The sequence below is a fragment of the Phymastichus coffea genome, unplaced genomic scaffold (genome assembly GCF_024137745.1).
Source record: "Phymastichus coffea isolate CEN01 unplaced genomic scaffold, Cenicafe_Pcof_1.1 PCOF00017, whole genome shotgun sequence".
NCBI classification, from domain to species: Eukaryota; Metazoa; Arthropoda; class Insecta; order Hymenoptera; family Eulophidae; genus Phymastichus; species Phymastichus coffea.
Window position 1 is genome coordinate 3,152,122 of NW_026706828.1, and position 15,379 is coordinate 3,167,500.

Sequence of the window (15,379 nt, forward strand, 5' to 3'; positions counted from 1 at the left end):
AGTCTACAACATTTAAATTCTAAATGCTTAAATCCTAAACGCTTTATTCTCCAAGCTTACCACAACGACAATTTACAAATGAATATAAATATAAAAGTTCTGTAGCTGGCGAATTGCAAGCCTACGGTTTAATAACTACAAATACTGTACCTCAAATATTTTGTACTTTGTCAACTTCAAATTAAGATAGATCGGTCGTAGTTTTGTGCGATTTAAGCGACGGGTGTAGGTAAATAAGGTTTTATACTGTATATTATCTGTTTTATTATCGAGTTTTCATAACATTGACTCAAAAATAAGTCGTTTTCATTCATTGTTATTTATTAGGAAAATTTAACTTATAACGTTGAAGCATAGCAAGATTTCTTGTTAGATAACAAAATTTTATAAAAATAAATCGATTTAATTATAAAACGAATAAATAAAACTTTAAAGGTAAATATTATACAGTTCCAAATTATCATAATATTTGACACATAAAACATTCATAAGTTTTATTCATCTTATACATAAAAAACTATTTTCATTATTGGATCTTATACTTTCTCCGGTGTATCGTTTACATAAAAATGATAGGAAATAATACTTTGTGTTATATGTTTCCTATAACTCTTTATAAGAAAATAACAGAGGTTTTATATGCGTACAGCAGTAATTTTTTAATTTGTAAGAAAATATGACATCAGTATATTATAAAACAACATAAATTACAACCTATTCATATTGAGGCAATCATTATGTACAATGATTTTGATCTGATTATTGAAACTTTTTTAAAAAGAAGATAACACCGAATGATTATAACACAAAATTTATCAGTTTAAAAAATGATCAACACTTTAAATAACTAGATAATAAACAAAAGTCAAAAATATAAGTAATGAGATATTTATATATGGTTCATCCGTTTTTTTATAATCGTTGACAACCGTTAAAAATCAAAATTCTCACTGTACGAATTTGTGGAATGGTCTATATTTTTTGGTATAACGAAAGTGAATACCGAAAAAATCAATGATTTGATTCGACAACGTCACTGAACAACGGTGTCAATGTATCGACATCTTGTAATTGACCAAAGTTTGTTAGAGAGTCCAAGTCATCAGTCTCGTTATTAGGTAGATCTGGCTCTAAAAAATCGGTCACATTACACTCCTTATTGGTCGGGCAAGCACTACCTATGTGACAAGTAGTATTATCTTGAATAGATAATGGACCGAGAGTAGGGCTACAGAGCATAGGTTCATTTATTCCCAAATAAAAACATGATGAAGAGTTTAATGATTGCAAAGAATGCATAGGTGTACTTGGTTGAGACTTGGAAACATTATTATCGTCGAAACAGTTTTTATTTAAAGATGAATTCGTCAATGGTAACGGCGTGTTTGGATATGATCTAGAAGAGATACTTTTAACAGAATGATTTGAGACGCAAGTACCATCATCACCAAACCATCTTGGTGTTAAATCAGAACTAAGGACCGTCTCATTAAGAATCTCAACCGAGTCGATAATCGCATGTTTAGATTCTTCTTGTTCTGCGTATTCAATTGCATCGTGAGAATGTGATATATCAATCTTTTCATTACTTGTATTTAATAGTCCGAACATATTCAAATTGCTAGGAATAATATATTTGTCGTCAAGAGATAATTTGGTCTGCATGGTACTTGAATTAAAGTCGCTCGAATCACCAAGAACTGGAGTTATAACTTGGGGTATATTAAGTTTATGTGGTAGGCTAAGACATGGAATGGGAGTTGGCGTTGAAGTTGGGGTCGGAGTAGGCGTAGGAGTTAAAGTTGGCGTTGGGGTTGGAGTAGGAGTCGGAGTTAATTGATGAGTAAGTATAGGCGAAAGTAGAGCTGGATTGACCATTCGATGTAAGGGCACTGATTGAGAACGGTAAAATAATGACTGATCCTTAGAAAATGATAGTTGTTTTTCGTTCAACAAAAGATCACTGATTTCTTTGTCGGTTGGCTGGAACTGCTTATTTGAGACATTTTTTATTTCTTGAAGATTTTCTTGACTTGGATAGTTAATAAGCAACTGTGGTTCTTGAGAAGTAAGGTCTGAAAGAAATGGATGAGTTATACAAGAATTAGTGAACGTTAACGACTCATTATTAAGCACTCCTATCGCTGAGACTGCTGTCATTTCTGGTATTATTAATGGATTTTGTTCAATAAAATCATCTACGTTGCAGGACGAGTTCGACCGTGGAATATTCTGCTGTTGGGAAGAACGTGCTCGCCAGCTTGAACTTCTTTGAAGATTACTGCGTGAGCGAGGTATCGGCGTGTTTCGTGGTGATACAAAGGGACTGCCGTCAGCAGAATTACATTTTGAAACACTGAAATTTATGGGAGAATGACTTGGAGTTGGTGAGATGGGGGTAAAGTCGAATATTCGACGACGTGTGTTTGGGCTACAAGGTATAGTGATGCTGGCAAGAGTATCAGCAATTATATTGCTGCTGCTGATATTACCTGTAGTTTGAGTGCATTGCTCGGTTAATTTAACATCGAAACTGACGTGTCTCCGATTGGCATTTTGATGTACGAATGAAGCAGGAATCTCTTGAAGGCTTTTTATATTTTTTTTTTTTAACTGCTTGTTCGGGATTTCATCTTTATTAGATTTACATGACGTTGGTGTCAAGTCTTTCAGATTATTTTGTAAAATTATTCTTAACTGCGATACCTTATCTTGTCTTGAGCTCTTCGAACTAATATCAACGACTTCACTTACTTTGCTTAGTTCCGCGTCTGAGCTAGACGAACTGTTTTGCTGAAAATACTGTAGCAACTCTTCTTCTTGTTCCTGAGAATTGTGAATGTTTAGATAATCTTCAATAATATTATCACATTTTAAGCGAAGTTGCTTTTGCGAAAAGCAGAAATTTTCATTATTGAATAATTGGTTCGACTTATTTAGTAAATTGGATCCTTCGGATCGACTGGTCGATTTAAAGTAATTTTTAGAAGATAGTGATTGATTTTTATCACAGCTTGTCAAGGGCTGATCGTTACTACTTTTAGTGTTCTTGGACACTTTTGGATTTATAGCTAATATCATTGGGGTCTTCCTAGTTTGCATTTCGATAGGAGTTGAAGAATTAATAGATTTTAAAGAGACTGAGGATGCGAAGCTATGGATATTACTCTCCTTATCGATAAATTTTAACGCCTTTTCCGGTATTCGCTCACCAATCTCAGATAGATTAGGTGCACAACTGTTAGCACGTTTTCGAGTTTTGTTTGAAGATTCTTGTTTCATTAAAATCTTTTCACGCCATGGTACCATATCATCTGACAAATTAGGTTCTTTATATTTGACTGCTTGAACTTTTCGCATATCACAAATAGACAACGGAGAGCTACAATATCGTTTATTTATTTGACGAATTTTCCTTTTTTGATTATATGAAGGTATGTTTATCTTACTTATTTTCATTAACATATTTCTAAAATTTTTAGTCTCGAGTTGATTTGAATTAGAATCTTTATTTCTATTACTGTTCTTTGTTTCTTTTTCCATATTACTAACTTGACGGTTGTATCTATTTTCATACTGAAATTACATAGAGTGATGTGAAAATTAACTCATGTATTACTACATAATATCGTTCATAATATTTACCTCTGAACTACAAGATATTTGATATTTGTGATCACGTTGCTGAATTTTACGTTGTAACAGCAATTGAGTATCTCTGAATTGTGCAATTTTTCCAGAGGCAGTTGTTTCAGGCGATCCGAGATCAATATCTGTAATGATATAGGTTACATTATTTATTCATGACAAAAATAAAATAAAAATCAATAAATCATAACACACGCATACTCGGATACACGCACACGCACGCGCATACAGATATATCATAAAAAAGATTCCACTTTTCCTTTCTACAATGATATTCTTGTGTTTATATAGTTTCTAAATTAAACGATATAATTAGCATTGGAAACTATACTATTTATAGTAAATTTTATGTTTATAGTAAAATAAACAATTTATAAATTTTCAATGAATACTAATTAACTCATAAATGTTGCTACGTGAAAAATCTATAAACCAAAAGTCTTATAAAGTTATTATCAAAATTGTTCAGACAAAAGTTATTCAGGACAATGGAGGTTAGCCGTTCGTACAATTGGTTTTGACCTTAAAATTAAATTTCACGGTCATTTCAAGATCAAAGTGAGTTTTTAAATTAAAAGTTTTATTTTAGTATCCCAATTCAATAAGAGTGGGAAATTATACGTCCAAAATGATATTTACAAATTTCTTTTCATGACCATGTGAAAGTCATTTTAATTTGGGATTCTACGAGGGTGGTCCGATAAGTACTTAGCCTACAAAAGAAAAACGAAAATTTTGGAAAAGTGGCGTTTTATTTTTCAACATAGTCTCCTTTTAGTTCCATACACTTGGCCCAGCGATGCTCCAACTTCTTCAACCCGTCTGAAAAATACGTTTCCTCGAGGTTTGAAAAATAGGCTTCCGTGGCAGCGATTACCTCCTCATTCGACTCAAATTTCCGTCCGGCGCGTGACTTTTTCAAATTTGGAAAGAAAAAGAAGTCGCACCGGGCTGAATCTGGAGAATACGGTGGATGGGGCATCAGTTCGTAGCCTAATTCAACCAATTTGGCCATGGCGACGGCGGAGGTGTGAGTCGGTGCGTTGTCATGGTGGAAGAGTACTTTTTTCTTCACCAAATGGGGCCGTGTTTTCTGCAATTCGACGTCGAATCGGACAATAATTCGGCATAGTACAGCCCTGTGACCGTTTTGCCCCTCTCCAGGTAGTCGATGTAGATCACACCATGTGAATCCCAGAAAACGGTGGCCATCACCTTTCCGGCCGATGGAGCAGCCTTCGCACTTCTTCGGAGCACTTTCGCCGGGTAAAGTCCACTGTTTCGACTGTTCCTTGGTCTCTGGTGTATACCAGTGGATTCATGTTTCGACGACTGTCACGAAACGACGCAGAAACTCCTTCGGATTGCGCTTAAACAGCGTCAGACATTGCTCTGAAGTCGTCTCACGATTGCGCTTGTTGTCCGCAGTGAGCAAACGCGGTACCCATCGCGCCGACAGCTTATTCATGCCCAAAATTTCATGCAGGACATGACCCACGCGATCTTTTGAGATGCCTACGATCTTAGCTATCTCGCGCACCTTCAATCGTCGATCTGCCAATACGAGATTGTGAATTTTTGTCACGTTATCCTCCGTGGTAGCCGTTTTCGGCGCACCTGGACGTGGCTCTTCAAAAATCGACACGCGACCACGTTGAAACTCGTTAAACCAATTTTTGACGATCTCCATCGAAGGAGAAGTCACCGTATACAGCATCCAAGCGCTTTTTGATTTCGCTGCGCCATTTCCCTTCCATAAACAAGAATCGAATCACCGACCGATACTGCTCTTTTTCCGTTTTTCAAAAATCAACGGATACACTTGCTTTCACACGCTCTCAAAAATAAACTACAACTCCGATCCGGCTGAAATCTTGACAGTAACCATCGAGAAGGTTGTACTACGTGATAGAATATTTCTTTTGCGAGAGTGGCGCCATCGGGCGATGAGGCTAAGTACTTATCCGACCACCCTCGTAAATATACTATGTAAAAACTAGTTACTTTCTAATTTTCTGATGGAACAATTTTTTTGTTTCTTGATTTTCACAGCAATCTGTACGTTAAAGATGCATTTGTTACATACTAAGTAAGTTTTGACAACTTAAACTAACTTGACCTTTAAGGCAATTTTCAAAGGTAACAAAAATCTACGCTGTTTTTGTTGATAAAAAAGATGCAAGAAATAGAAACATATTCATCTTATTTCTAGCGTTAACGAGAAACAACCATGAGAACAACCAGAAGTGTTCGATCACTCTCAATTTTTGAGATATCCTAACTTAAAAACGCCAAAAACACGTTTTTCTACTACTTCTCAACTCCTGTAATTTTGTAAAGAATTTTTTTTTGCAAATTTGACAGAGATATGACACATTGAAGCGTGATAATTTCGCAGCTTCTGAACTGTCGTTCAAACAGGAAGGTTTGAAGAATAGAATGAAAGATAACACAGGTCGACAAAAATAAAAAAATTTCTGAACCAGAAACGAGACTTTACGTACCCGCAGGATTTTGATGCACTAAATCCCAATCTGGTATCCTTAGATGATCCAAGAGTTGAGGGAATACGATATACCTTCATGTATAAAGATATTTTCTTGTTCATCTTCTTTTCAGGATCAATAATAGGGCTATTTTGCATTTTGAGGTTAGGAACTTTGAGGTTCTGAAGTAATTTTAACATTCTACATAGATTCTACGTCTAATAGAACATAAATATACTATAACGGTTCATATATCAATTTGCCTAGTTTTCAAGGTCCTAGTGAAATTTCGAAAATACTTAAATTTTAATCTTTGATATCTCAGTGAAAAAAATGAAGTATACAATTTGGAGACAGAGTTTTGTACGATAATAGTTCTGTTTTACTAATACAGAGGGAGAAAAACAGGATTTCAATCACTACGAATGGTTGAAAAATCTTTAATGTTAAGGTAAGAAAGAACATAATAAGAATAAGAATAACTTATAATGTATAAGAAAGAATATATCCGTTCTCTTTGTCGAGAACAGGGAAATTAGATCAAATCAAACTTTCGGGAGCGAGTTTTCTTGATAATAGTAAAGCTCCTGTTAATAGTAATATTGGGTCTAATGTTTCCACTATACGTGCATATAGGGTTCGGGTTCTTCGAAATTATGAAACTTCTAAATTTCATGGCAGTGTTAATGGAAAATCTTGGATTTTTAAAATTGATTCAGATTCAGATTTATCGATTATCAATCCTCGATTTCTCGGTCCTCATGATTCTTGATTTGCTCTTTATAGTAAACCTTTGAAGTATCCTACTGTTGAAGATGTTCCTGTTAAATTTAAAACTTTTTTCAAGATTAATTTATGTCATTTTTTAAATGGAATACTCGTTTTTGTAGCAGATATCGCTATACTTATACTGTATTCTTGAATGTGACTATTTGAATAAATCTGGTATATTCAATTCGATAAATAAAATTTTAAATAAATTCGATAAATAAAATAAGAGAATAACTAAAAAAATTTAGATTCTTCACGAAAAGGTAAATTTGCTCAATTTCTAGTAGATTATTAAGATATTTTTTATCAGGATGTTGCAGGAAAATGTACTCTTATGGAACATAAGATTGAATTAAGCGATTCTCATCCCATTAAACAACAAGTTTGTTCCGTTCCATTTCATATTCGAACAGAAATTAATCAGATAATGAACGATGTGCAAAAACAGAGTATTACGTAGGAATTTTCTAGTTCTTGGTGCCCCCTCTCCCTGTTGTTTAAAAAAAGAAAAAGGTATGGAACTTGGAGATTTTGTACTAATTTTCGTAAATTAAATGATAGGACTATCAAAGACTCTTATTCATTACCTTGAATTAATCGTACTTTAAATAAGTTAGCTGATAGATCTTGGGTTTCTACGTTAGATTTAAAAATTGTATATTGACAGGTTAAAATCCGCCCGGAAGGTCGAGAAAAAACAGCATTTTCCATTGGTAATAGTTTATATCAATTTATTTTAATGGCTTTTGAACTTTGTAATGCTCCGGCTACTTTTGAACGATTGATGGTATTTCGAGATTTTCTGAATGATATTTATTTAATTTATATAGATGACGTTATGGTTATGGTAAAATATTTTGATGAAATATTTGTTAATTTGTGAAAGGACTAATAGCGATGTTCGCTAGCCCTGTGTGCGGCACTCTCCTCGCACGGATGTAGCGGCCGAGCGTGACTATGGTTGACATAGCATTCATGCGCTCGTGTTATTGCAGGGCCTGGAGAGGGGAGAGCGCGGCCAGCGGAGAAGACGGCGCGAGAAAGAGCGAGAGCGCGAAGAGCGTGAGAGAAAGCGAGAGGAGGAGGAATAAGTGAGAACGCGGAAAGCGCGGCTCTCGCCGCGAGAATTATGAGAGCGGAGAGAAGTATTGAGGGCAGTTGAGGAGGACCGTACGCTAACGAGGTCACGGCGCGAAGTGAGTTTGGACGGCGCGCCGACGGAGAGCGAGCCCAAGACGAGTGAGAGAGGCTTTGTGTGGCGAATCTCCGGCTGCTGTTTGAACAGCCCCACAGCGATCACGATTAGGCGATCGAGGAGCCGATCCCGACCGCCAACCAGCCACCGCCGGTGGTCCAGCGATCACCACTGCCAGCGGGACTGCGGTGTCATCGATGTCGCCTCTCCACCAGCGAGCCGCGGGAGGAGCTACCTGGTGGGTTTCTTTCTGCTATTGTTCCGCGACCTCACTCTCACGTGCCAGCTCTCGCCCGGCGTAACGCCGCGAATTGAATTATCGCGCTTGATAGTTGAGCGAATCCGCTTCTAAAATATTATAGACTCGTCGCGTATGATAGTTGAGCGACTACGCTCCTATTCGTAACCTACTGTCGCGTTTCGTGGATTGAGCCAGCGCGCTCAACATCGTGATTTTGTAAGAATCCGTAGATGTAATTTTCTATGGCGTAAAGAAAGGGATCGCCTTTCTGTATTTCTTTCGATTTCTTCCGTGCACCTTCCCTGTCATCACGGCAGATTAACACCCGTGAAAGTCAGCGCCGGCTACCTTCACTGGAATAGGACCCTTCAATATATCGCAAGGGGTACAGCAGTGGCGCACTTGGCTATGTCTTTGAGAACATTTCTTCCCCCCTTTGCAAATTTATAAATTATTTTCACTAGAATCCAAAAGGCTAATTTGAAATTAAATCGAAAAAAGTGTGTTTTCTTCCAACGTGGGGTTAAGTATTTAGGTCATTTTGTTTCAGTATAGGGTAAAAAAACAGATCACAAAATGATAGAAGCTATAATTACTTGGCCGATTCCTTCTACTCGGAAACAAGTAAAAATTTTCTTGAGTTTTTGTTCTTATTATAGGCAATTTATTAGAGGTTTTTCTTTTATTGCTAAACTTTACTGCTAAACTATCATGTGTCCCCACTTTCAGCAGCCAAGAGCAGGTAAGTGGAACAGAGAGCTTGAGCTAAGGAGCCCGCGAGGAAGAAAGGAAGAGAGAGAGAGAGTAACGCACCCCCACGTGTCATTGGCCAATCACGCATCGCGACATCCCGCGGCACGCGCGAGGGCGCGAGAGAGCGGCGGTCGTCCGAAAAGCCGGCAGAATAGAGCGCGACCTTCGGAATGCGTGCACGTGCCTGCTGCGACTAATAGAGGATCTCGCCGACGCGCTACCGATCGCCCCGCGACCACGCCGTTACGATCTCCCTGCGGGAGGAAACCGGGCTTGTGCCGATACGTGTGCGTGAGTGGACGGCGACCGTGATTGTTAGCGCGGGCCAGCTTTTGCTGCCCGCTTCCCGCCGGCGTCGCGCGCCTTAGAGCGAACGCCTCCTGAGGCTGCCAAGCCGCCGCATCTGCCGCCGATCGAGCCAAGGCCACCGAGCAACGCCTCTACCTGTAAGTGCTAGCTCGTACCTCTCTCTCTTGTGCTCGCTGAACGCTTCTCTCTCTCTCGCCTGCGCTGCGCTGTGTCTTTGTATTCCGCTGCTATTCGTTTATTCAAGCTCTTATTGTTCAACGCGACGACTTTCTTTCCAGCTAAAACCTAGCCCTCAGCCTTTCCCACGTATTCCCTCTGTACGCCATAGGGAGCTTTCGCGCTTTCAGCCCGGTCGTATCCACGACGCCACCGCGGGCCCATCGGCCTTGACGCCAAGTAAGCGGCAGAAACTGCGCTATCGGGCCGGGCTTCGCGCAGCCCTCAAGGAGCCTGCAACTTGCTCCTCGTTGCCGAGAAGTCATTCGCACGCCCTCTTCCTTGTTCAACGGGGAAATTGCGAAGGCGCATGCAAATCCCCGTTATAAACTTCTGTATCGTTTTGTTAAGAAAATATAAATTTCATTTAACAAAAAATTGTCAAGAATTTTTTATAATTTTCAAACAGGCTCTTTCTATATCGCCTATTTTAGATTTTCCACAAATAAATTCATCTTTTATATTGGATACAAATATATCCGATCATGGTTTTACTATGTATGGTATGAATACCATATACAGGGTGACCCATTTTAATCGCTATACCTGGATTTTTCGAATTCCAAGACAGATAGGAAAAAATGGTTCAGACAAAAGTTGTAGGGGACGAAAGGGGCCAAACAATGGTTCTATCAAATTTGACCTTGAACTTGACCTTCAAGGTTATTTCAAGGTCAAATGGTTTTTTTGAATAGGAACACCTATTTTTGACCCCGGATTCGGAAAGAGCGGAAAATTTCACGTTCAAAACCATATTGAGACATTTTATTCACGGTCATTTCAAGGTCAAATCAATGTCAAACTCCGAAAAATCCATTTTAAGTCGTTTTTCGACGAGTCACAGGCTTAAGTGGTTCAAATTGATCGTTGATTTAAAACGGAAACCCATACACCCAAAACTTTCACATCCTAGTAAACAAAAATCGAACTTGCACATCCGAACCCCATTCTCTTCATAGCCTCACATGCTAAACTGTTACACCAGACATCCCCCAGTCCCACACATCTCTATCCCATGTATGATGTTTGTTTAACGGAAACTTCATGATCATTGAAGCTTCTGTTGTAAATGTGTCAACCTTACGTTTAGCGCTACCCAGAAACAACGACGTGGACGTAGTAAGGACTGTTTCCTTTGGGGTGCTTGAGTGAGTCCCCGTGCCTCTCACTGTTCAGGGTGCTTAATTAAAGTGAGTCCCTTCGCCTCTCACTGTTCGGGGTGCTTGATTTAAGTGAGTCCCCGTGCCTCTCACTGTTCGGGGTGCTTGATTTAAGTGAGTCCCTTCGCCTCTCACTTATGTGTTTATCTAGCCTCGAAGCAAATGTTCGAAATTACGACCATTTGCTTCCAGGCACATAGTCAAACGCCTTTGTAAGTGTCGAACGGTGTTTAGCAAAGTTTGCCTTGGAATGGCATCGCAAGCTCGACGAATTCTGTCCATCATGTCTAATCTTGTGGTGGGCCTTTCCGCAAAAACGGCATTTTTTAAGTACCCCCATAAGTAAAAATCTGGTAATGTAAGCTCGGGTGAGCAAGCAAGCCATTCAACCGGACCACCTCGACCAATCCATCTGTTACCGTACTGATTATTCAAAAAAGTCCTGACAATTCGAGCGAAATGTGGTGATGCGCCGTCCTGCTGGAGCCACATTCTCCGTCGCGTTTCTAAGTCAACATCTTCCATCAATACAGGTATTGATCGAATATAATATCTTATATATAATAGTTAATATCTCTTATTAGCGTTAAATACGTGTGTTGATTAACATTTTCTTCGAATAAGTAAGGGCCAATCAAATATCCATTAATAATCCCACACCATACCATAATACTCCAACGTCTTTGATGGTTTACAGTTCTGACCCAATGAGGATTAACATCAGACCAGTAATAACAATTATGTCTATTCAATTCCCCATTACTTTGAAATTTTGCCTCATCAGAAAAAAGAACAAAATTAAAAAAGTCTGGATCATTTTCTATCATTTGTAAAGCCCATTGGCAAAACACAATACGCTGTTGAAAATGAGCAAACTGTAGCTCTTGGACCAGAGTAAAATGATATGCATGATATCTAAGCACCTTCATAATTCTTAAAAATGTACTTTTTGGAATACCGATTTCCCTTTCGACTCGACGAGCGCTTATCTGTGGGTCAAGATGAATTATTGCCAGAATAGTCACAACCCGATTATCATTTTCATCATATTGATGGCGCCCACGTTGACGAACCATGTGTCCACCACGAGCTCTTTGAGTTAAACGTCTGATAGCCATAGCTTCGGGGTGTCGTCTGTCTTGATAGCGTTCAGCATAAATTCTTGCCGCAGCACGATAATTATTTCGGCTTTCTCCTAAAGCCAACGTCATGTCAACGATCTCGTTGGGCGCGTAGTCAGCCATTTCAGAGGCAGCTATTAATTATTACTAAATTTGAATAGTGAAATGGTATAAAAAATAATAATTATTATAATATTCACCCGTATACGGTCGCGACCAAAAAAGAAAAATGTTCCTAGATTACGGTAACTTTATCTGACTAAGTGTATTTGCCACAAGTGTTCCGATTGTCACACTTTTGTAATTGTAAGTTTTATAATAAAGTAATAATCATTAAATTATTTCTAATTTGAATTGCACATAATACTAAAACTTGCTTTTATTTTAAATATTGTGAATTATTTCCGTTCAAACTTAAAAAATACTAATATTGATAATGTAATCATTAAAAGCATATTTACAAATAAATTCTGTTCAGTCAAAGATTCTTGTAATAATATCTGAACTGCTGACCGATTTTAATATTTTTCGCACATTTTTAATATTAAACTTTATTTTTGATAGTTTGATTCTAGAAAAAATAGCTTTGATGCTTTTTGTACAAAAAAGAAATGTTGCATATTTATTGTTTCGAAAGTTATGACTATTCTTTTTAAACAATCACATTATTTACAGCTCATATCTTCAACTTTCTCATAACTTTCGAAAAAATAAATAAAGATACAACATTTCTGTTTGTTACAAAAAGCATCAAATTAGTTTTTTATAAAATTTACAATTAATAAAGTGTGACAAACGTTTTTCTTTTTTAGTCGCAACCATATACAGGCGAATATTATAATTATTAATATTTTTGATACCATTTTACTATTTAAATTTAATAGTAATTAATGGCTGGCTCTTAAATGGTTAACTATCAGCCTAAAAAGATTATTGACACGACGTTACTTTTAGGAGAAAGCTGAAGTAATTATCGTGGTGCGACAATCGGAAATCAGTATTTCAAGGTAGGGGCGAAGGGACTCACTTAAATCAAGCACGCCATACAGTGTGAGACGAAGGGACTTACTTTAATTAAGTGATGTAACTAAATCTACGATCAGTTTGAACCACTTAAGCCTGTGACTCGTGGAAAAACGACTTAAAATGGATTTTTCGGAGTTTGACCTTGATTTGACCTTGAAATGACCGTGAAAAAAATGTCTCAATATGGTTTTGAACATGAAATTTTCCGCTCTTTCCGAATCCGGGGTCAAAAATAGGTGTTCCTATTCAAAAAAACCACTTGACCTTGAAATAACCTTGAATGTCAAGTTCAAGGTCAAATTTGTTAGGACCATTGTTTGGCTCCCTTCGTCCCCTACAACTTTTATCTGAACCATTTTTTCCTATCTGTCTTGGAATTCGAAAAATCCAGGTGTAGCGATTAAAATGGGTCACCCTGTATATTATGCAACGGTAGTCGATTCGACTAATCGATCCGTTCCCGATTCGGTACACTCGATGCTAGAGCGAACGACTAAGAGATAGAGAGAGAGAGAGCGCGTGAAAGTTTAAAAGTTTCAGTTAAGCCTCAGCTGTTACTTGGATAGCACCGCCAAATTGTTTTCCACTGTTTCGCCGTTTTACCAAAAATAGTTAATTGGGATTTTTTGATACGTGCGTGTGTGAGCATAGAGTCAATCACAGCAGCAGCAAATGGACAATAGCATTTTGTACAGCAACAACAATTTGGAAGCGAGTGTAGTAGCGCAGCTGATACCTGAGGAGCATCAACAGTCGATTTGCTTCAACAATTACGGCTGATTACCGTAATTGCACCGCAGAGTAGGTGCACCTCCCTTATTCTACGTAACAAAATATTCACGAGAATATTTTGTCTATCGCGACTGTTAAATTTATATTCGTGCCGAGCGTTAGTTTTCGCGGCAGAGTTTTGAATTCTTTCTCTCTCTCTCTCCCCTGTATTATTGTTAATAATTGTAAATCCTATTTGCGTGCGTTAGTCTTTCGGCCCGTTAAAGACTGTAGTTTATTAGAATTAAACTTTGTTAATTTTATTCGTCGCATTACGTTATTTTCGTTTCCTATTAGTTTAACGGGTCTATTACCGATTAAATTTTAAACCGATTTCATCTAGGGGATTAGGTGGAATAAGCATTAGATCACTCACACTTAAGATAGATCAAGTGTCACAAGTCAGGTGACTCAAGGTGAGTTCAATTCTGTTAGAAAGAAGCCACTGAAACGAAAGTATCAAACGTAAAGGCGAACATACGTATACTCATACGTGTTTAACGGAGTGGCGGTTAGCTCTGCATCGTGGAAGTTTGTGCTTTAATAAATTCCCTTTGTACTAGCTAACCCACCTCGTTACAATTAATACCATGGTATTATATAGTACATTTCGACATGTTGATTTTCAAGATGAGCATAAAGTTGGTTCTATAATCCTAAACCCATCAAAGGTAAACTTCGAAATTACAGAGCAATTGGGAAGAACTATATAAAGTTGTAAAAATTCAACGATGTAGTATTTTGCATCCAAATAACTCCCCAACATGAATAGAAGATTGTTTATATTGATCGACTAGTAATGTAGCATGTCGTCTCTCTTACTCCCAGTTATTTTGAGCCGTCGCTTATTCCGTAAGATGAAAGGCAAATGCCAGAGTAGAAATGTACGTGTGGTGCCATGGTACATCAACTACCTACTATTCTCTAATTATCAATATGATAAAATGTTTACGTTGCCTGAATGTTTAGCTGATAATTGAATGATTGAATGATTCAAGATTCAAGATTCAAGATTAAAAATTCAAGATCTATGATTCAAATTAAAAATGAGGCAAGTCAAGAGATAGGTTTTAAATTTGTGATAAAAGATTTACCTACTTGATGAAACTCTGGCTTCAATTTGAAGATATTTTTTTTTTCAAGAAACGGGTCTGCTGATTACAGACAAATGGTTTACCCGCTTGGAGAACATTATTGATTTTTAAATTGTCAGGACGACAATCTAACAGAAGAGGGGATAATATAGTATATTGATTTATTTTACTTCTTATTATTACGACATTCAGTTTATGACTTAATTTTGTTACATTGATGAGTAAAATGTTAACCTAATTAAAATAAACCAACATTTTTCATATTGTGCGTTCTTATTTATTAAAAATATAATAATATAATAATGGTTTCAGGGGTGAGTAATAATAATAGTATTGCTGCAGCAAGGCTGAATGTTTTTCAGATATAAGACATTTATCAATAGGAATTTTAACTGACAGAGCTTGGCAACGCGCAAACGCTCGAAACGCTGAGTAAGGGAAGAAAGTAAACAGCTAATTTAATAATTTGAGCTTCCTATCTCAAACTGTTACTTTGACTCCATCACTAAATCGATAATAAAAAATAGAGTAGCCTCTTGAGAAAAACCAAGTTTATATCCAAATGACCTTGAGCATGACCTTTGAGGT

The 15,379-nt window shown here is 37.4% G+C and overlaps 1 protein-coding gene across 6 annotated transcripts in view; it reads right to left on the reverse strand.

Moving 5' to 3' along the window:
- Positions 1-339: 339 nt before the first annotated feature.
- LOC131675208 (uncharacterized) overlaps positions 340-15,379 on the reverse strand; it is a 106,365-nt gene continuing 91,325 nt past the window's right edge. For 5 of the 6 annotated variants that reach the window (XM_058954112.1, XM_058954110.1, XM_058954111.1 and 2 more), the window contains 2 exons: positions 3,646-3,773; positions 340-3,576 (listed from right to left, as the gene is read on the reverse strand). In XM_058954112.1, the coding sequence (XP_058810095.1) occupies positions 1,012-3,576; positions 3,646-3,773 (2,693 nt within the window). In that variant the 3' untranslated portion in view covers positions 340-1,011. The remainder of the gene's footprint in view (positions 3,577-3,645; positions 3,774-15,379) is intronic. The other variant, XM_058954116.1, reaches the window with a different exon arrangement.